Source organism: Sciurus vulgaris (genome assembly GCF_902686455.1).
Source record: "Sciurus vulgaris genome assembly, chromosome: 4".
Lineage (NCBI taxonomy): Eukaryota > Metazoa > Chordata > Mammalia > Rodentia > Sciuridae > Sciurus > Sciurus vulgaris.
The window spans coordinates 177238379-177262766 of NC_136464.1; the positions used below are offsets into that span (position 1 = coordinate 177238379).

Consider the following 24388-nt stretch of genomic DNA (forward strand, 5'->3'; position numbering starts at 1 on the left):
TCAGTGCAAAATAATGTCCATTTTAGAAAATACCCCCCTTGTGATTTAAAAATATTTAATTACCTGTAACACCAGCGAAACCCAAATGCAAAAGACCATAAATCCATCAAAAACACACCAGCGATCTTTCACATAGGAACTATCCCCCTAAAAATAAATTTCACATGGCATTATCAGATAAAACAAATAGTATTAAAAAAAAAAAAAAAAACTTCTGTGGAGGGAAGAGTCAAGTGTTAATTCAGTAAGACTCATCCATAATTTGTGTATCATAATGAACAGGCTTTCAAAAGGAATAATTCTGGCATTTTTAAATATCATTATTAATAAGGAGAATTATTTTTGAAGTATAAGAAACTGCAGAACTTTGAGAGTAAAATTTTTAATTTACGCAAAGGGAAAACAACACTCTTTGTTCAATTAGTCACACAAATTTTAGTGCTTAAGGAACAGAGGCCATCTTCCTAACTAGGCCACTTAAGTCTGAAGCCAGCTCTTCCTAAAAGGACAAGAGCACACATTGATCAACATGAAGGCCTTTAGAACCACTTGGTCAACCACCACCAGTGGGAGAATTAGCCAGGTAGTCAATTCAAGCTAAAAAAAAAAAAAAAAAAAAAGAAAAGAAAAGTGAAGAAAATACATGGCTCAATTTGTAAAGAAAAACATAACCGACTTCTCTTTAATTGTGATTATGTATGTAAAAGAAAGGTTAAAAAAGATTCACTACTTTCTTTTTCAATAGGAAATCTATTCTGATGCTAGAATGCATATTGTAAAAAAATGGGAATTTTAGGCAAGAATTTCCTTTGGAATAACAATAGGGAAAACTTCATGAAGATGGAATTGGAAACCTTTACTTTCATGGGACTATCCCAGTAAGTCCCTAGTCCTTCAGTCATTCATGTAACTCAGTCCCTGATTTGGTCACATATATCACTACTATCTCAGACTGACCCTGCTAGGAAAATAGAACTGGAGCACAAAGTGAAGATTTTAAATAGAACATGAATTTTTTTGCAGGATATTTAAGAAAATAAAGCAATTTCCATAGTCTTCCACCTTTAGTAACAAATAGATTATTAAAATATTTCCTCAAAAAACTTCCATATATAAGTTATGTTGTTCACAATACAATGTGAGAAAACACTTAATGAAAGTTATCTCAGATAACTTCAATAACTTCATATCTCAGACCTAGATATGGAGTACAACTCAACAAGTCTGCTTTCTGAAAGATTTCTAATGAATGCCTAGTGCATACACACACACACCACTACTATCACCACCACTAACTACATCACCGGCAGCTTTTGCAGAAACGCAGATATGAACAAATCCGCCTAATACACAGAGCAGAATAACTTATATAAAGCTATCAACATGGAGGGAGAAATGAGAAACTTAATTCTATGGAGAGTTTACAGAGAACAATTCCAACTTCCAAATAAATGTGCAAATAATTTTATTAGTGGCAAGACAATCAACCAAGCTGGTGACTCAGGGCTTCAAGAAAACTCACAAATGAGATATTTTGAAAGCAAACTCTAAGGCTTTGGACTGGGCAACAAGAAGGACAATGAACCTGGTAAATTAATTATAATGACAGCTTTACAATTTATACTCCAAGAAGAGAAAAATTGCACCTGAGAGTGTGCAGGCTGTGTATACACACAAACCCTATGCACATACTAAATATAAAATAAACTAAAATTACTAGAGTTGCCTTCAAAGTCTCACAGACCCTCTTTCACTATGAGCATCATATCTGATTGTATTGCACAATTATTTGAAAATAATGATAGCAATCTGTACACATACAATATAGCAGAATAGCCAATATAAAATTGAATCCTCTCTGAGTCTAATTTTGATTAGCATTCAAAACTACAATGAAACAATTATTTAAAATTGCTTGTGAATGCACTCATCCAGATGATGTATGGGATTCTTCTAAAATTTGGACAGGGTTCCAGAACAAGTGATTCAGGAAAGAAAAAGAAAAAAACTCTTGCCCTTGTGAAGTTTTCATTCTCAGTGAATTCCCAAAAAGAAAACAGAAATAGTTCTCATCAGAGAACTGTTTAAAATTGGAACAATTAATTAGTAAATGTTAGGCAAGAAAAAATAATTATAGATCACTGGATACAGGGGCACCCACATAGGATGAGTTCATATGACATTTTTCCAAACCACTATTAATATTTTGTTTCTTTTGGCTATTAAAAATGTTATGTATGTAGTTTCAATATAACTAGCCTCTTTAACTGCTTGTAATTTGCTTTAGTCAGAAATTAAATTCAGTATGACATAGGATGAGAGCTTTCATTATACTGAGGACTATTTAAAATGTAACACGTTAGTTTAAGCAAGCGTATTTCCCTGGGAGGGAAAACTGTCAGAAACCTGGGGAACATGGTTTTCACAATGTATCCGTGTGTGTGTGTGTGTGTGTGTGTGTGTGTGTGTGTGTGTGTGTGTGTGTTTTACTAATGCTTGTGTGATTATTTTAAAAGAGATTTTCAAAATTAAATTTTTAGAAAAGCGAACATTATAACCTTTAAAAAATCACCTCTTCAGTTGAGAAAAATAGAGTCAAATTTTGACATTTGGGGGCTCACATGTTCAGAATGCATGCTCATCAATCACAGGTGACCAAATTTTTGTTTGTAATGTGCTATATAAATTTGCTAAAGAAATTGATGTAGTAAAATTAATCCACAAATATATTTCACACTCCATCAAAGGATGTATTATTTTTTTAGTCAGTTTAGGACCCTGGGTGAAGATCACAAAAGCATACAAATATTTTAATTTCAAAAGACCTCATTCTGTGAAAACTGGCTTAGCAAAACTTTTATTAGATAATGGAGAAAGCTATTTTTGAATTAATAAATGATTTTAATTGAATTGTTGGACAAGGTTTCTGCTGTAGACTTTCCAGAGTTTGTCATGGTGTTTGCTTGTCACCAACAAGCCCACAGCATGCTGGATGGCAAGCGATGGTCAATTAGGACTGATCTCTTTTTACTTTCCCTGGAAAAAATGGAAATAATCCCCTGTGTGTCGTTTTTAGCTTTTTGCCTCATGCTTCCAAGACTACTTCAATATTCATAATTACTTTTCCTAAACAGTATTATAGTGGCCCAGAATACAAAGACCAGTAACACACAGTGTTTTTCTTCTCTTCTTTTTAACCTTTTGCTCTTAGCATTCTTTGTTCTTCATGCTTTTCTGTCTTCCTCAAAATTTTTGGCTGACGTTTTCCTCCCAACTCTGAGCTGACCACAGCCTACTCTGGTCACCTTGGACAACAGACCACTCCACTCCTGTATAGAAATAATCTTCACACTGTGTTATGCACAAAATAGTCTTTTGTAAGCTCTGTTGGTTGTTTCAGAATTTATATTTTAGTATTAGATTGAATGGTGATGTTTCAGTTTCTTATATTATCTCTGAACTGATTCTTTTGTTGCATTTAAAAAAAAGAAAAAGGCTGTAGCGAGTGGTAAACGTTTGCATTTATTCTGAAAAATAGCAATACCTTAAGATTTTTAAACCAGGTAATTGAGAGTGGTAGTCCCAGGACCTAGCCCAGTGGCAGATATACAGCAGGCACAGATGACTGATCAAATGCATGAACCATCTTAGATAGACAACTTCTGCAGATTGCAATGCATACAGTAAGAAGCCAATTAATATGCCTAAGAACACACCCATCCATCACTCACTGAAACTACTAATATTGCTTCTAAAAAGAAATTATTCCCTCTGGCAAAGAGAGAAAGATGTAGTGCTTTTCAAGTTAATATCATTAACTTATGATTCCTCCTGCATGATTACAAAAGACCACAGATGAGATTCAGAGATGACTGTTGGGTATTTCCTGGATTAGTACAGTTTGAATAAGCAGAGATGAATGTGCCACACAAATAGGAAGAGGGGCTAGGTTTATATAATTTATGCTTTGCAAGGAAATTCTAAACATAATCAAACTCATAGGAACTGAAATTTTTATCATATTAATCATCAATAATCAGTAAGGCTTAATAAATTTTAAATATTTTTAATGAATACAGGCTTTGACATCTGGCATTAGAAGTTTAATCTCAGATTACATTTTATGCCTGATGTATTTAGCAAATCATCTCTTTTTTTCAATTTTTATTTTCAAAGGTCTTACCATTGGTTAAAAGTTGTTATGATTCAATGTGTACTGATGCCTTAGTTATAATATTTACAAATAATAAATCATCCTATATTCCTGCTTCCAAAAATATATAAGCAGAATTAAATCAGGTAATTGAGTGCCTGGTGTTACTAGAGACATTTTAGCACCTCAGTCACAAAAGAGAGGATTTAATTTGTGTTTTGCACCAAGGAGAAATAGACAGCAGAGGACTCCAGTTATGAGCAGAAATCAGCTTGCTGGTGGCTGAGTAGATGAGATATTCAAGAACTATCTGTTGATTTGTATAAAGGTAAACAGCTGGAGCCTGCTAATCAATTATCTAGCATAAGAAAGTAACTTAAAAGTGCCTTTTGAGTCTTTAGCAAGCAGAGAGACCAGACACATGTATAGGGATATATTTTGCAGCGACAAAATGATATGCAATGGAATAGCTTCTTGAGTGCATGATTTATTATTCCCAGTTCCAAGGGCCCATCTGTCACTGTGTTTTAGTATTATTATTTATTACTTCAACAGTGCTCAGAGGATGCATGTTACTTTTACCTAGGTCTATTGCCAGATGAAAAACAGGCAACTGAGAATTGTTTGAAGAATTCACAGCCTTCAATACATGGGATGCTCTGAAACAACACAAATATATATCATCCAAAATGGTTTGTTTTTGCCTGTAAGGATTTGGTGAGCCAGAAAGCATCTAAGAAGAGGAATAAGTGGGGAGGAAAAATAACTGGGGGCCAGGAATTAGTTGGCAGACACCTTGGAGCACGAGCAGTATAAAAGATGGGAAATCCTTAAAACAAATGCATCCCTCCAACAAAAAGTTTTTAGAGCTAGATCTCACCAGAAGGACTTTCTGTTTCTCTCTGTGGTATTGCATGGAACATGCCACCTCCAGAATGCACTTCTCAGACACAAATCAGACCAGTGCACTAGTGGGTGAAACTTCCCACAGGTCTTTACTGACCACAGCATGAAGTCAGAACTTGCAGAGCATCCAGGCCCTGCAAGAGGCAGCCAGCCTCCTTCGCGAATCGGCTCTAAGCGCAGCCCATCAGCCACTCTGACTTCTTACAGTTCTCCACGTACCAGGCTGCTCCCACCTCCTCAGCATCTCAGAGGACTCCTTTCCTCTCTGTGAAGTCCTTTCCTCCCCACAAGCTGTTATGCACCATGTGCTCCTCCTTCAGGACATCATTTCCCCTTCTCCCTGCTTGGAGACATCTCTGGTATCCCCAAGTGATGTTCTGGTCTCTTTATCCACACATGCCTCCCCCACACCCTTTCTTTTCCTTTTTTCCTGCATTACAGATTGAAATCCCTGAGCTTGGTTTGTGTGTTTCCTTTCTCATGGGGCAGTGACAAGCTAAGTGTTCAATAAATGTCAGCTGAGTGATTAAAGGAAAACTTGGAAACTCGTACTAGCATCTAAGAATATAATTCTCTTATACTTACATTATACTTGTATCTTAAATATTTAAATATCTGAAATATTTTATATTTATATTTATACATTTAATGCATTTGGCAAGCTACTAGGTCAATAAAATTAGTTGACAATACCAGGAAATCACTGCTTTAGTACTCTTACTTTGAAACACCTCCCCCGCTCAAAAAAGAGAAAAGTTTCTGGATTTAGTTTGTATAATATAATACAAAGCTGCTCCCCGGCCCTCTACGCTGCAGTCGTTTCCCTGCCTCCCAACTTACAACGTAGCTTGTCAGTCTGTGAACATCCCAGCTAGCTATTGGTTCATCAGTCAGCCTGCAAGTCTCCTCCTCAGTTGTTGGTCCCCTGTTAGCCCATGGAATTCCACTCCTTAAGGATAGCTCCCCTGCCATTCTCGCTCTCTCTCCTCCTCGCTTTCACTTTCCCCCTCTCTCTTTCTCTCATTTTCTCTCTCTCACCCTGCAGGGAGGCACTCTGCCTGTCTGCTTAATAAACTCTCTTATGTGAATTTCCACGTCCAGAGTGGTTTCTGGGTTCTTACAGTTTGTTGTACTTAATTTTATAAATTAGGTATCTTTAGATAACAGTAACTCAAGCATCAGGTATAAATTTTAAGTAAACTGTAATATTGCTGAAACAGGCTAGATACAATTTTAAAGAACCATGTATGAGGGATGGACAATAACTGTCTTTCTTCCACAGGCATTTTATTAAGAATTAACAGAATTTCAGACATAGAAAACACTCTTCCAAAATAAAAGTCTCATTCCCCAAGTCACTGGCATGTATGTTACTACCTGCGCTGGCAAGTGAATATTTCTATTGGCCACAGAAGACAAGACAAACTTCTGTTACTCATCCAATAACTAAATCTGAATATTACTTGGAGTCTTTTAGGTGCAAATCAATGTATATTTGTACAACTCTGTTCTAAGCAATGTAGAAACTTAGGAAGAGTTTCACCTGATGATTAAAACAGAACACAAATACTCGTGATGTCCCTGTGTATGTGTGAGCACACATAGGCTCACGTCCTGTGAGCAATCAAACATAGGATGTCTGCAAATGACTCTGGGGAGACAAAGAACCTGAGTGAGTGGTAAGGTGGTGCTATTGGCAAATGAATTAAGGTAGGAAAAGTATGAAAAAGTAAGGTTTTGAGCAAACACGTGCTTAATCAAAGTCTTAATTATCATAGGGTAACTTGGCGAAGGCACAGTGACTCACATTCAAACAACATAAGATGTCTTCTGCAAAGCAGCAGAGCCCCTCTGGGGCCTGATGTGTTTTTATGATGATAACTTAAATGCTTAAAATGCGTCCATGTTTCTCATGTAACTATAAAAGCAAAAGAAATCTACAAATATGAGACCACAAGGTGATAATATTTAAATTAACAGCATAAATATAATGTGACATATGACAGCTTGCTAAAACCATCTGATTAAAAGCTTAAGCCTAAAATATGAGGATGTGCTGGCAAGCCCACTGTCCTTCTGAGCTGCGACTGTTCTGCTCTGCATGTTTCGAGAGGAGTGTGGCACCTAATATTGAAGTCATGACTAGTGATGCAGCCCAGGAAAACGACATCACACTGCTTCCTTCAGTTTTCCCTGAATAACCTAATATTAACTCCAATTACTCCTGAATGACAAATAGAAAAAACCAAGATTGATTTTAATTTTTAATTTTTAATTCACACATATTGAAAATAAGAAACAATAATTTTGGTTTTTATAAATAGCACATTTAAATGTTGATGGAAATTCAAAACTACTAAAAATAGCTAATTTACAGCACTTTGAAAATGACTTGGTCATAAATTGATTTTTTTCTTTTTTACTCACCGCTTCAACTTCTAATATCTCACTTGTTAACACTACACCCAATGCTGTTTGCTTGCAATGAACATATAATTCATGCTTTGCGCCTACTCTGTTCTTCTAATCTGTTAGAACAGTGACCATTAGAGTGGTACCTACTCTCATTTTTGTGATGTGAAATCCATGACTCTATTAAATAACTAAGAAACAAAATCTTCTTTTAGGAAAACGTCATACATTTGTTTCATTCAAGCCAATACCTCAAAGAAGTCAGCAAAAGCAGATTTCAATCACAAAGCGCTCAACCCAGAACATTTGGTTCTTTCACTGCCTGGGCAAAGGTTGCCAGAGCCTGGGTGACCAACATAGACAAGTGACAGCGTAAGCCCGAGCCCTAGTGGATCTCAGAATGCACAATGGGGCTAGGCAGCACCAGGGGACTAAAGCCACAATTGAAGAAGAGACACGTGAGCATTCTCCCACGATCAACTTTCCTCCAAGTAGACCTCCTGAGACAGCTACTAATGATCTGAGCCCATGCATGTCTAAAACTACTGCTTAGAAAAACTGGAGATCAACTTAGTGGAAGACTCAAACCATGTGGAATAATTCCCAAATCCATTCATGGAGGGTATAGTGAGTGCCCACCCTTCCCAAGAACAAGCAGAATTCCATAATATAGAAATACACACTGTGGAATACTGAATGGAAACCTCAGAGAGTGAATCTAACAATAAGTGGCCAAATATAGAGAGCTGTAATTTAGCAGGATACAAATTACAGGTGTTGCAAAACCAAAGAACAAAACAAAACCACCAACAACAAATGTCCAACAAGGCACTGCAGGATAATTAAGGGCAATGGAATATCCTCATCTTAGTATACCTGCAAAAACTCTCTTCCAGAGAACACAGACCATGTTAAAGAAAAGCTACTGGAATAGAATCCAAACAGAAATGAAGAAAATAAAAGTTATAAACGTACTCAAAATACTTGAAATTAAAAAGGACAGAACTGATGTCCAACAATCAGATACTGAAGAAAGACACGAACGTGTTCAGGAAAAAAACTGAAAACAAAAATTTAGAAAGAGGAGTCACCTAGCAGGAACATGAGTGAAGAGACAGTGTAGTGAGTGTTGCAAGAGAAACAGAAAGAAGAAGGATGAAAATGAGTGGAACCAACTTTTTTAAAATGATGGAAATTAAAGATGGAGACATAGGTCCTGGTATAACCAAAGGATAAAAGAAATTCTGAAGAACAACACAGAATAAAGCAGATGTCACATCACGTCCCTCATAAACTATGTCCCAATGTCAACAAAAAGTTGTATTTTCATACAATTAACGACTTTAACAATAAAGGGAAAACACTTCTGTATTCACAAGAAAAGATCCAATCACTTAGAAAGAAAAAAACATATTCCCAGCTGCAACATTTTATACCGCAAGGCAATGAAGTCCCAGATTTAAGAACCTCAAGAAATGTAATGAGAGAAAAGTACCGTGAGAAAGCTAGAAACAGACCCACAAAGAAAAGCAAAGGAATCCATTAAAAAACAGAAAAGCAAAAACTAAGTTAGAATAAATAAATAAATGTTTTCTTTTGAATGAACAAAAATAAGTAAGTCAATTGACCAAACTAAGTCAAAATGAAGTAAAAGAAGGTCAGTTGTTGCAGTTTACATATTACATATCTCCCAAAAGTTCAAGCATGAGACGATGCAAGAAAGCTCAGAGGTGAAATGATTGGGGTATGAGAGCCTTAACCCTATCTGCTATATATAGTGCAAGAAATTAGTAAATTTAGTAAGGTTGCAGGATACAGTAATGATGTATAGATGTCAACAGCCTTCATTTAAAAGATCAGCAGTAACTTAGCATTCATCCCCTGTTAGGGACTAACTGGGTGGTAACCTTAGGCCAGTGGAGTGTGGCTGGAGGAGGTGGGTCATTGGGGGCATGCCTTTGGGTTTTTGTTTTGTCCTTGGTGAGAGGAGAACTCTCTCTCTCTCCTCTCTCTCTCTGCTTTCTGGTGCCATGTCCCTGGTTGCTTTCCTATGCCACACTCTTATGTCATGATCCTCTGCCTCACCTTGTGCCCTGAAGAATGGAGTCAGCCATCTATGAAATGAGACCTCTGAAACTGTGAGCCCCCAAATAAACTTTTCCTCTTTTCATTGTTCTTGTCAGGTCTTTCGGTTTCAGCAATGAAAAGCTGACTAAAACACCCACCAAACTAAGAAAAGAAACTCTAATACAAATAACAACAAAATACATAATTATGAAAAAATACTTAGGAAACAGAGAAAATCAAAATTATTTTAAGCAATCTGTGTTGATAAATTAAATAAACTAAATACAAGATGATTTCCTAAAAAAAAAAGTATATACTTCGCCAAGCAGACCCCAATAGATCAAGCAAGTCTGAACAGATCAATTTACATAAAAGAAATAGGAAATATTGCAAAGGGAACCTCAGCACCAAACCAGATGGTTTCACAGGATATTTGCACCAAACCTTTAAGGTTAAAGCAAGAAGGGAACCCAGACTATTTCAGAGCACAGGAGTGCAAGCATACATATACACACAAACACAGACTCACACCAAGAAAACCTAACATCGAAACCTGACAAAGATTAGAATTTAAAAATCAGGAGAATAATAACATATAATCAAATATGTTAGACCAGAATGAAAATGTATCATGACCTAGTTGGGTTTCTTCCAGAAAGGTAAAGGTGGTTCAATATCAAGAGATCTGTTCTACTACAGGAGGAAAAAATAACCATTTGACAAAAATTCAAAAATTATTTGTGATACAATTCTGAATAATTGGAATTAATGTTTATCACACCTTAACCTGATAAAATATACACACTATAAATCCAAATCCTTCAAATTACTTAATAAGGAAACACTAGAGTTGCTTTAGGGAAACCAGAAACAAAACAAGGATGTTCATGCCTCTAGCACTATTTAAAATTTTATCAGCAGAATTAGTCAATTAAATATGTGAAAGCATTTAGGGGCATAAGAATCAGAAAGAAAAAAAACCAACTCTGCCTCTATTTGCATATGACAAGTTGATGTGAAAATAATCAAAAAAATTAATGGAAAGACTGATATAAATAGTACAAGAAATTAGTAAATTTAGTAAAATTGCAGGATATAATAATGATGTATAGATGTCAACAGCCTTCATTTAAAAGATCAGTAGTAACTTAAAATATATAACTGAAGATTAAATCTCAGATAGCAAAAACGTAAAACAACAAAGCATAAACATAATTCAAAATGGGCAAAATCCATATGAGGAAAACTATATAATCCTCCAACGAGACACAAAGACAGACTTGATAGACTGGGATAGAAGCATTGTGTGCAGCACACATAATCATGCACAAAGCCAAGGACAATGGCAGACTGGGAAAACAATCACAACTGACATCACAACATTTAATGCCCCTAACACACAGAGAGTACTCGAAATTTGAATTTAAAAAAATGACTTAAACTGGTTCTTAGAAACATAAAAACATGCTCAGGCTCACTACCGAAAGGGAAATACAAATTAAAATGGCACCAAGTTACTATTTCCCATGCATTGAGGTGATAAATATCCAGAAGTTCGACAAATGTTATGGTGACCATGTGGGGAAAGAGGTACCTGTACACATTACCATTCAAACTCCAAAACTGTTTAGGAGTACAGAGTTTATAAAAGCTACTACATATTGATCCAAGATGGTGGACTAGAGGGAGGCTGTGTTCCTTGTCGCTCCATAACTCCGGTTTCAAGCAGAGGATATCTGTTTCTTGGTTAGGCAGTTTTTGCTGCTTATCGATCCCCTGCTGTTTACCCCATTTGTCTGCTGTGATCACCTGCAGTCTGTCAGCATATCGATGCCTATTTTGAGTGCAGATTGCTCACTGTCAGGTGCCTATCATCCGCCATTTGCCTGCCTCTCGCCTGTCCATTGCCTGCCTCATACCTATCCATCACCCAACGCACGAGGTTCACCTCCCAATCATCCGACAACAGTCAGCAAACTGATCGCCGACTGCCAGTGGAGCACCAGCTGCCTGCTGTTGCCTGGAAGTTCTCTGTCACAGTACCTGCAGGTTTGATTACACGTGGCTGCCGCCATTTTGAGACAACAGCCAGGCCGCGTAGGACCCCTGGTCGGACTGACTGAGCCCCATCTCCAGGAGGGAGCCCTCAGCCAGACTGATCACTCCCTGCCTCTGGGGTCCTCACATCGACTGACTACTCGCTGCCACCAGAACCCCCAGAACAACTGACTGTGCCCTATCACAGGGACCCCAGACTGACTGCTTCCCCCCGGCCTCCAGGATCCCACAACCACACCAAACACACCCGACCTCCAGGACCCCTGCCTGACCAACCGCATCCTGCCTCCAGGACCTCCAGCTGACCACCTCCACACCCTAAGCAGCAGCTCCTCATTTGCCAACACATTTCGAAGCCAGAGCAGCCATCATGGATAATCCTGGAAGCCATAGCTCCGATCTTTAGGTGGGGCAAATCCCATGCTGAGAGGCCTGCTGGAGGCTTGAAGCTCATTGTCAGGTACCTCTCATGCATTAGGCTATTGAACACTGGGAGGTTTCATTACTATATGACTGTTATACTGTAGATTTTCTTTTTTCTCCTTATTGAAAAAACTTAAGTTTTTATTTCTTTACTTTTCTTGCTCTCTTTTCCTTTTGTTTACCTGTTAACTCAGAGTCTCTTTCTCCATTTTTTGCATGCTAATATCCAATTTCTTTTGATTACACTCTCACCCTTTCTATTATCTAGAACTTCTGTACATTCTTTTCTTATCCCATTAACAGCCACATTCTACATCCCTCTGCATCCTCTTTGTCCTCCATTAGAAACTGCAGACCTTATTGCAAATCTGTTTGTTTACCGAAGATAATATTTGAACTCATTCTGTTTATTATGACAATTTTGTTATTGTCCTCATAGGGGCTATTTGGTCTAGGATTGCATAGTGTCTGAATTGGGCAGGGCTAATATTGATCTCCCTTAATGAAAGGGTTTTGGAAACCTATAGGGCCACTATAAGCCTATAGGGGGAAATCTGCAATACCCCAGATCTGCACCGCTAGAGGGGAAGATACATGAACAACATGAAAAAACAAGGGAAGAAAATGATCCAAACAAATCTAGACTCTATATTAATAGAATCCAATGACAGTATGTTAGAAGAAATGTCAGAAAAGGACTTCAGATTATACATGATTAAGATGATTCACCAAGCAAAGGATGAGATTAGAGAACAAATGCAGGCAATGAATGAGCTGAAAGAGCACCCGCAGGAAGCAAAAGATCATTTCAACAAAGACATAGAGATTCTCAAAAAAAAAAAAAAAAAAAAAAAAACCAAACGGAAATCCTTGAAATGAAGGAAACAATAAACCAAATAAAATACTCAATGGAAAGCATCACCAAAAGACTAGACCACTTGGAAGACAGAACCTCAGACAATGAAGACAAAATATTTAATCTTGAAAATAAAGTTGCCCAAATAGAGAAGATGGTAAGAAATCATGAACAGAATCTCCAAGAACTATGGGACATCATGAAAAGAACAAATTTAAGAATTATTGGGATTGAGGAAGGCACAGAGATACAAACTAAAGGAACGAACAACCTATTCAATGAAATAATATCAGAAAATTTCCCAAACCTGAAGAATGAAATGGAAAATCAAATACAAGAGGCTTACAGAACACCAAATGCACAAAATCATAACAGATCCACACCAAGGCACATTATAATGAAAATGCCTAACATTCAAAATAAAGATAGAATTTTGAAGGCCGTGAGAGAAAAGCATCAGATTACATATAGGGGGAGACCAATACGGATAGCAGCTAACTTCTCAACTCAGGCTCTAAAAGCTAGAAAGGCCTGGACCAACATATTTCAAGCTCTGAAAGAACATGGTTGCCAACCAAGAATCCTATACCCAGCAAAACTAACCTTCAGATTTGAAGATGAAATAAAATCCTTCCTTGATAAACAACAGTTAAAAGAATTTACAAATAGAAAGCCTGCACTATAGAATGTTCTCAACAAAATATTCCACGAGGAGGAAATGAAAAACAACAATGGAGGTCAGCAAAGGGAGGAACTACCTTAGAGAAAAACCACTCAAAGGAGAAACCAAGCCAACCTAAAAACCAAAAATAAGCCAAATGACTGGGAATATAAATCATATCTCAATAATAACCCTGAACATTAATGGCCTAAACTCATCAATCAAAAGACATAGATTGGCAGAATGGATTAAAAAGAAAGACCCAACAATATGCTGCCTGCAAGAGACTCATCTCATAGAAAAAGACATCCACAGACTAAAGGTGAAAGGATGGGAAAAAACCTACCATGCACATGGACTCAGTAAAAAAGCAGGGGTTTCCATCCTTATATCAGATAAAGTGGACTTCAAGCCAAAGTTAGTCAGACGGGATAAAGAAGGACATTTCACACTGCTTAAGGGAACCATAAATCAGGTAGACATAATGATAGTAAATATTTATGCCCCAAACAATGGTGCATCCCTGTACATCAAACAAATCCTTCTCAATTTCAGAAATCACATAGACCACAACACAATAATTCTGGGTGACTTTAATGCACCACTGTCAACACTAGATAGATCTTCGAAACAAAATCCAACCAAAGAAACCATAGAACTCAATAACACAATCAATAACCTAGTCTTAGTAGACACATATAGAATATTTCATCCATCAATGAGTGGATTCACTTTCTTCTCAGCAGCACATGGAACCTTCTCAAAAATAGACCATATGTTATGCCACAAAGCAGCCCTTAGGAAATGCAAAAAAATAGAGATACTGCCTTGTGTCAGATCATAATGGACTGAGAGTAGAAATCAATGACAAAATAAAAAACAGAAATTACTCCAACACCTGGAGACTAAATCATATGCTATTGAATGAAATATGGATAACAAAAAGCATCAGGGAGGAGATAAAAAAATTCTTAGAGGTCAATGAGAATGACGATACAACATATCAAAATCTCTGGGACACTATGAAAGCAGTACTAAGAGGAAAATTCATTGCATGGAGTACATTCCAGAAAAGAATGAAAAGTCAACAACTAAATGACCTAACATTACAGTTCAAAGCCCTAGAAAAAGAAGAACAGAATAACAGCAAAAGTAGTAGAAGGCAGGAAATAATTAAAATCAGAGCTGAAATCAATGAAACTGAAACAAAAGAAACAATTCAAAAAATTGACAAAACAAAAAGTTGGCTCTTTGAAAAAGTAAACAAAATAGACAAACTCTTAGCCACACTAACAAAGAGGAGAGACAAAACTCAAATTACTAAAATTCGTGATGAAAAAAGAAATATCACAACATACACCACTGAGATACAGAACATAATGAGACGCTACTTTGAAAATCTGTATTCCAACAAAATAGGAACTACCGAAGACATTGACAAATTTCTAGAGACATATGCTCCTCCCAAACTGAACCAGGAGGACATATACAATTTAAGCAGATCAATATTAAGCAATGAAATAGAAGAAGCCATTAAAAATCTACCATCCAAGAAAAGCCCAGGACCAGATGGATTCTCAGCTGAGTTCTACAAGACCTTCAAAGAAGAACTCATTCCAATACTTCTCAAAGTATTCCAGGAAATAGAAAAGGAGAGTACCCTACTGAACTCATTCTATGAAACTAATATCGCCCTCATACCCAAACCAGGCAAAGACACATCAAGGAAAGAAAATTTCAGACCAATATCTTTGATGAATATAGATGCAAACATCCTTAACAAAATATTGGCAAACTGTATCCAAACACATATTAAGAAAATTGTGTACCACAATTAAGTGGGGTTCATCCCTTGAATGCAAGGATGGTTTAACATCCATAAATCAATAAACGTAATCCATCATATCAATAGACTTAAGGATAAGAATCATATGGTTATTTCAATTGACACAGAAAAAGCCTTCGACAAAATACAACACCCCTTCATGCTCAAAACACTAGAAAAAATAGGGATAGTAGGAACATACTGAACATTGTAAAGGCTATTTATGCTAAGTCCATGGCCAACATCATTCTTAATGGAGAAAAACTGAAACCATTCCCTTTAAAAATGGGAACAAGACAAGGATGTCCTCTTTCACCACTTCTATTCAACATTGTCCTTGAAACTCTAGCCAGAGCAATTAGGCAGAATTTAATTTAGGGCTTTGAGCTGTAATGTTAGGTCATTTAGTTGTTGACTTTCATTCTTTTCTGGATTTAAGAAATTAAAGGGATACGAATAGGAAAAGAGGAACTTAAGCTGTCACTATTTGCGGATGACATGATTCTATATTTAGAGAATCCAAAAACCTCCTCCCAGAAAACTTCTAGACCTCATCAATGAATTCAGCAAAACAGCAGGCTATAAAATCAACACACATAAATCTAAAGCATTTTTGTACGCAAGCGACGAAACAGCTGAAAGGGAAATGAGGAAAACAACTCCATTTGCAATAACCTCGAAAAAAATAAAATACTTGGGCATCAATCTAACCAAAGAGGTAAAAGATCTCTACAATGAAAACTACAAAACATTGAAGAAAGAAATTGAGGAGGACCTTAGAAGATGGAAAGATCTCCCATGTTCTTGGATAGGCAAAATTAATATTGTCAAAATGGCCATACTACCAAAAGTGCTATACAGATTCAATGCAATTCCCCAATTAAAATCCCAATGATGTACCTTACAGAAATAAAGCAAGCAATCATGAAATTCATCGGGAAGAATAAGAAATCCAGAATAGCTAAAGTAATCCTTAGCAGGAAGAATGAAACAGGGGGTATCGCAATACCAGAACTTCAACTATACTACAAAGCAATAGTAAGAAAAACGGCATGGTATTGGTACCAAAATAGACAGGTAGATCAATGGTACAGAATAAAGGACACAGACACAAACCCAAATAAAAACAATTTTCTCATACTAGACAAAGGTGCCAAAAATATGCAATGGAGAATAGATAGCCTCTTCAGCAAATGGTGCTGGGAAAACTGGAAATCCATATGCAACAGAATGAAACTAAACCCCTATCTCTCACCCTGCACAAAAATCAACTCACAATGGATCAAGGACCTTGAAATCAGACCAGAGACCTTGCATCTTACAGAAGAAAAAGTAGGTCCAAATCTTCACCTCGTTGGCTTAGGATCAGACTTCCTTAACAGAACTCCCATAGCACAAGAAATAAAAGCAAGAATCAACAACTGGGATAGATTCAAACTAAATAGCTTACTCTCAGCAAAGGAAACTATCAGCAATGCGAAGAGAGAGCCTACAGAGTGGGAGAATATCTTTGCCACTAATACTTCAGATAGAACACTAATTTCCAGAATATATAAAGAACTCAAAAAACTCTACACTAAGAATACAAATAACCCAATAACAAGTGGGCTAAGGAAATGAATAGACACTTCACAGAAGAAGATCTACAAGCAATCAACAAACATATGAAAAAAATGTTCACCATCTTTAGTAATAAGAGAAATGCAAATCAAAACTACCCTAAGATTCCATCTCACCCCGATTAGAATGGTGATTATCAAGAATACAAGAGAGGATGTGGGGGGAAAGGTACATTCATACATTGCTGGTGGGGATGCAAATTAGTGCAGCCACTCTGGAGAGCAGTGTGGAGATTCCTTAGAAAACTTGGAATGGAACCACCATTTGACCCAGCTATCCCACTCCTTGGCCTATATCCAAAGGACTTAAAATTAGCATACTACAGAGATATAGCCACATCAATGTTCATAGCTGCTCAATTCACAATAGCTAGACTGTGGAACCAACCTAGATGCCCTTCAGTTGATGAATGAATAAAGAAACTGTGGTGTAAATATACAATGTAATATTACTCAGCTATAAAGAATAATAAAATTATGGCATTTGCAGGCAAATGGATGAACTTGGAGAATATCATGCTAAGTGAGATAAGCCAATCTCAGATATCCAAAGGACGAATGATCTCACTGATAAGTGGATGATGACACATAATGGGAGGTAGGAGTGGGGCAGGAATGGAGGAAGGAAGGACTGTATAGAGGGAAAAGAGGGGTGGGAGGGGTGGGGGGGAGGAAAAAATAACAGAATAAATCAAACATCATTACCGTATGTAAATGTGTGATTCAGCAAATGGTATGCTGTTACTCCATGTACAAACAGAGAAACAACACGTATTCCATTTGTTTACAATAAAAATAAATTAAAAAAAAAAAAAACTACTACGTGACACCATCAGTTAACAATCAGACAAATCTAGGAAGCACGATACTCTACATGACAAAAAAAGGCTCCTTTGTCCCAGTGGATCAATGACTGGGAAAAATATTTTGCAGAATGTATGGGGCTAAGACTTAATGCACTTGGAGAGACTGGAAAGAGACTTAGAAAATATAACAATCAAATACATTATGTGGACCTTATTCGAGTCCTGATTCAAAGAAATCAACTATAAAAAGAAATATTTGTGAGAACTGGGGTGGATATTAGTCTAGTTTAAGAAATTACTGGTAATTTTTCCAGATATAATAATGGTGGTTATGCTAAAAAATTTCATCAGTGAGCCATGTGTGAGGAGTGATTTCTGAAATGACTTATCAGAGTTGCTTTAAAACGAACTGGCTACCATGTTGACCATTCTTAATGTGTGATTCATTACCACTATAATCCACTTCTGTTTAACCTGTAAAAAAGCCATAAGAAAAAGTTAAGGGTGAACACAGTACTCCACCGGCTGCAATTGCTCTTATAAGGTCAGCAGCCATGCAGCCTCCACAAAGGAGACCAAAGAATTGACCCACAGTGATGAGCTATGAGTCATCCTACTGAATTTTCCAAATCCGTGTACAGAATGAAACATTCTCTTTCCCAAATTACCTAACCTGAGATGCTGACACAACCAGTACATAAGAGCCAGGCTTCGAGTCAAATCTGTCATCTGTCAGAGCCTAAAGCGGCTGCTGCTGCCTTATGCCACCATCCCCTGGAAGGCACAGTTAAAGTACTCCAGCAGCACTGTACGTAACCTCTGCAAAGGCAGGTGCTGCAGAAGGAAGAGCGGGCCTGAGACAGAATCTTCTCCTTCCTTTCTTTACTCTTTATTTACAACTTTTTCTTCACTTTTGTCTCCTTATGGTGCCAATTGCATGTTACACATTCCTTTTTTCCAGAGTCTTGGAATTCCTTTCTGTCCCATGTCCTTTTTTTTTATATATCTTCAAAACACCACAGAGCAAAGACATTGATGAAATATCATCATGCTCTCTCTTTGTCATGTACCATTTCCCTTGCTTTCCTTCAGTCAACACGGTATCTCCTCTGTGAGGCACAAATAGTAAGGTGTCTCCTCTGTGACTATGCCAGGCCGAGGGTTCCCCCTCTGTGGCATCATGTCTTCCACCCCGGGTTTCACAAAGCTGACTTTTGGGTCACCTACATCCTTTCCAGATGTTCCCAGGTTCTGTACCTTATAAAATGCAATTAATTTTTAAGATATGCAACACAATTCTTACCAATTTAAAAGACTTCAATATGAATAAAATTAAAAGAGGTCTTGTTTTACTGAGATCAAGGTGAAAATACTATTAAACTGATGAAGATGTTGGATGTGCTTTGGTTATTGACTTGAAAGACATGGAAACACTCACCTTGACAATACCACGGATGTGCATCTTTGCTATCATCTCTGCCGTGTACAGGAACATCAACAAAGTATCCAGAGTGAAGGTCACATACTGGAGAGGAGGGTAGTGCTCGAAGGTCATCGGCGTGTTCATACACACAGAGATGACACTGATGATGGCACAGATGCGCAGCAGAGAGTGGACCCACTGCAGAGAGGTGCAGAGAGACCACACGACACGATAGGTGGGTGTCTTTAGCTTGCAGTATCAACCACACTATTTGCCAGACATAAAGCTAGGATTTAAATATTCCACCAGTGCAGAGTTAAGGAAGAAGGGGACAAATGTCTGTTAATGCTTATATGCTAAGCATTTTCACACACTCTAAGTGTTCAATTCTCAAAGCAGCTTGCTTTCAACGTGAACACACTAAGACTTAGAAGGTTAGGAGACGTTACTGTGGTCAGACACAAAGAAGAGCCAAAATCTAGATTTAAAGCTAATGAGGGTTTAAAGTCCTCTGGTAATTTCCAGCAATTCACTCAAAAGACTTAATATTGCTCTTCCACTTTTTTGTACTATGAGCACCTAGAATTTGTGCTACTCTATTTCTGTGCACAGTGACTTATGGTAGATCACAAATGCCTTTTAAAATAGATTGATATATAATGCTTCCCATGTATCGGATTTTCTTTTTATTTGTATCATTTATAATCTGAATGGAAAATAATTTTACAAATCTGCCTCATCTTATATTTTGAAGAGATAATAAGTAGACTTTTTATTTTAGAGAGCATGTTATATACAAATTAAGCCCAAAATCACTTTCAGAATTGTAGAAATTAAGTTTCTGTTCAATCCTAGCAACAAATTCTCTGTCTGAAGATTTTTCTTAATCCCCAAACAAGAAAAAAGAATTAAAAAGAAAACATGTGTTTACATATGTATGAGTATGGGACATATGAACATTCATAAACAATATCGTATTATGAAAAGTAATACCTAGGATAAAAATACTTAATTGCATCAACATGATAACCCACATAATTAATATCACTAGTGAATTATTTAGTGCACAGGTTCTTAAGCATAACATAAATGTTGTTTATTGACCATTTTGGATATATATATATATATATATGTATATATATATATATACATATATATATATATATATATCCAAGATGTTAATTCTTTAATTCTTTTACTCCCTCTGAACAAAAAGTTTCAGTTTGGTAGTAGGTGGATTCTGCAGCTCTGCAAACTAATAAACCCTTAAGATGAAAACTAGAAAAGACTGTCAGAACTTTGAGGGGACTTAGACATGTGTGGGCTAGTGAGTGGAATCTAATAACTGTCTGATAGTTATAATACTTGCCTGAAAGCATGGTGCCAGTAATTCCATGTCACCTAAGTCTCTGGTGATTCAATTTCTTATAAGGGTTGATGTACATTTCATGCAATTTGGAAGCACTTCAATAAATAGTCTCCATTTGGGCTTCCAACATAAAGAATGTAATTACCAAAAGAACTTCCAAAGCTCTTTTGCATAACAAATCTGATTTGAATTTGAAGAAAGAATTACAATGACATATTAATTTTGACAGTGCCTCTGAGGCTGTATCTCTATCACAACCATCATCAGCAGAAGTTCTCATGAAGTTTTGTAGCAGTTAGACACTAAGAAAAAGTTAGTGTTTGATTTATTGTCTATTCCACTCAATTCTCCAAACACTGATGGAAGACCTACTATGACACATCAGAAATGCTGGGCTCTGAGATCACACAAATGGAAGCAGTATAGTCTGACTTACAATGATTATGCAGTACAGCAGTACAGCACATGTACATTATACACACAGTCACCCCTTGATATCTGTGGAATACTGGTTCCAGAAACCCCCTGCAGACACCAAAATCCAAGGATGTTCAATCGCTTTGCATAAAATGGCATTATATTTGCATATAACTTTTAAATCATTCTAGGTGACTTATAATACCTAACGCTGTGAAAGTGCTATGTAAATACTTTTATACTGAGTTGTTTCTCAAATAACGATAAGAAAGAAGACTGCATGTTCAGTACAGAGGCAATTTTAAAGAATATTTTCAATTGGTGGAATCTGTAGAGGCAGAATCTGTGGATACTGAGTACTGGCTATATTTATGTACAATACACATTTATATTTATGCACAATTATGAAATAGGATAAGTAGTAAGGAAGGGGCAAATGAGGAGGAGGATGGGAGGGGTGTATATCTCAGGCAGCCCTATTGGACGAGGAGGATTTGACTCTTCAGAGCAGTACACACAGAAGCAGACTGCCGAGCCTCAAGAGGACTGGTGTGTAGACATGGGGAAGGGGTAGCTGCTAGTCAGGGCAGAGCATGCAAGAGAGCTGTAAATGTAATGCCAGCACTTTTTAATTCACAATGAAGGCCTCTGGGATGTTTCAGTGATTGTAAAGCAGAAATAGCAGTGTAGAAAGAAAGGTGAGCAGGCTAGGGAAGTTGTCTGGCAGGCAGGTTAGAGAAAGAAAGAACAGGAAGTCAGAAGGAAACCCAGGCAGATCCTGTTGCTCATGGCTAGGGAAGGGCCACAAGAGGCGGCAGGTCAATTTGTTTCAACACCACAGCATCTCCTCAGAGTTTAAAACTGGCAATTTTGTGGAGCTGAGCTTCCAAGATTCATGAGTACACCATTTCTGTGGGGTCCAGCGTGCCACTAACCCTGGATGGCAGCTCTTCCCTTCAAGTTCCCAACTTAATGAGGCAGAGAAGGTGGGGAAATGCTTCAGAGACTGGTCACTCTCTCGTGAGCCTTTATGTTCAAAGTTCACAACTGAGAAGTAGCCCTTTCATTCCAAACCTCTGCCGATCCAGATCATGCACGTGGGGAACCGTAAGGAAAGGACATTGGTTAAGAACAGATTCTGCAGCTACAGATTCCACCAACTGAAAATATTCTTTAAAATTGCCTCTGTACTGAACCATCTTGCCTCTGTACTGCTCATCTTGGATCAGCCTGGGAAGTGGAATTCACTCTGCACTGTGACTCTGAGGATAAGGTGCCCAGAGTGGGAAAGGGGGGTAACTAGACCACCTGGCCCGCCCTCCAATGGGAGGAACTGACTGCAGCACCTCACCCTTTCATTTGAATTGTTCCCAGCTTCCGGACTCCGAGACTCAGGTATATGCCACTGCAGCTCAGACAGTTCAAAGCCGGGGGTACATGACTTTTGAATTTGTGAATCAAATTTCTCTCATATCAGCATGTGCTGCTCCAGACTTCAAAAAAGAAACTTACTGGCTTGTTAATCCAGAGGATGTCAGCGTTGTCGGACAGAGATTCGTCAGGACCAAAGTCGGTGACCGGCTGGGCTTCCACCCTGGAGCTCTGCTTCCTTTTGAGCATGCTGAAGTTAGCTTTGGGGAGCAGGCACCAAACCACAGTCTGGGAAAAGAAAGCGAGAGGGTTCAGCTCATCATCCAATCAAAAACATCAAGTTCTTCATGTGTGTTTATGAACTTGTGGATCAACAGGTGTTCTATTCCATTGTAGCCAACAAACGCATGTAAATTGAAATCTTAAAAAGATGAGATAAAGTAAATATTAATAAAAGCTTGATTTATTTCTTCCAATGTAATAGATTATCTTGTATACTTCATAAGTAGTTTAGAGACTACTACACAGCAAGGGTAAAATTGCTTGCCTCTTTGGATACACATTACTAGAAAAATTTTTGAGATAAATGTCCACACACCTAGAGCTGCCTTCACTTCAAGACTGTACCAGAGCACTGCTGACTAGCCCAGCTGGAACACGTGCTCCCCGAAGGCTTCCCTCTGTTGTTTCAATAGGATATTCACAATTATCTTCTATTTCCCACAGTAGCCCCAAGCTGATCTCCCAATTTTGTCCTACCAAGAAAAGATGGTTTTATGGTTTAGATATGATGTGTTCCCCCAAAGCTTACGTATGTGACAGTGCAAGAAAGTTTAAGGGTGAAATGGTTGGCTTATGAGAGTCTTAACATAATCAGTTCATTAATCCACTGATAGGGATTAACTGGGTGGTAACTATAGACAGGTAGGGAGTGGCTGGAGGAGGTGAGTCCCTAGGAGCATGTCTTTGGGGTTTATTCTTTGTTAGTGGTAAAGGGAGCTGTCTCTCTCTGCTTCCTGGTGCCATGTTCTGAGCAGATTTCCTCCGCCATATCCATCTGCCATGATGTTCTTCCTCACCTGGGGCCCACAGCAATGGAGTTGGCCAAGTATGAACTGAGACCTCTGAAACATTAGCCCCCAAAATAAACTTTTCCTCCTCTAATTGGTCTTCTCATACCTTTTGATCACAACAATAAAATAGCTGACTAAACAAAACAGGTGGACACCAGACAGAGTCAAGTTGGAACCTCCTCTAAATGGAGATTTCTTTTATGAATGCAAAGATTATCTAAATTCTTCTAGTTATTCTTAAGTAAATTCTTCAACAAATTCCACTGAACAGGAAAATGAGATGCTGACTTGCCACTGGGTTTCCATAATTTTAAGTCATTTCCATCCTGCTATGTCACCTCCCTGGGGCCACTGCTTCCACCCCCCACAATTCAGCAGCCATTAAAGAGGACCTTAATATATGTTGACCAAGTGCAAATTGCAAATCAGAATAGAATGTGAGAAGAAATGTTCATTGTCAAGGCAGGGGCGCCTGATTACCTATGGATCCACAGTGATAGTTCCCATTTGATTAACACATGGGGTGATCTTAATGAAAGAAGAGTAGGTAATGTTTTTTGCATACATATTAAGTTTGGGGCACTAAGCAATGGTATTTTATTTCACCTTTGTAATTGGTCTAATAGGAAACATACTGTCTTTTTACGAATGCATGAGAACGTCCAGCTTAAAGGCAGGTAAACTTGACCAATGCCACCTAAGTAAACATGGAATTTTTTAAAAAATTCTGATTGTGAAGTCGAGGGTGTCTAGGGGTGACCATGATGGTGTGCTGAGGACTATTAGGAGAGTATCAAATGCAAACCGGAGAGGAGCTCTCCAGTCAATGTGCAGCTATGCAAAGGGCAAATCAGGAAAACAGTTGATTTAACACTAGGAAGGTTCATTGGCTCTCCTATCTGATGCCCCATGAAGCTAGAGGAAGAAACCTAACCAAGGACAATAAGCA

General features: G+C 37.7%; 1 protein-coding gene across 4 annotated transcripts in view; it reads right to left on the reverse strand.

Annotated features, from left to right (window-relative positions):
* The window catches only part of NALCN (sodium leak channel, non-selective), a 307654-nt gene that overhangs the window by 266796 nt on the left and 16470 nt on the right, over positions 1-24388 (reverse strand). For all 4 annotated transcript variants that reach the window (XM_079138603.1, XM_079138602.1, XM_079138605.1 and 1 more), the window contains 3 exons: positions 22508-22654; positions 19225-19407; positions 64-147 (listed from right to left, as the gene is read on the reverse strand). In XM_079138603.1, the coding sequence (XP_078994729.1) occupies positions 64-147; positions 19225-19407; positions 22508-22615 (375 nt within the window). In that variant the 5' untranslated portion in view covers positions 22616-22654. Of the gene's footprint in view, positions 1-63; positions 148-19224; positions 19408-22507; positions 22655-24388 lie in introns of those variants that run through there.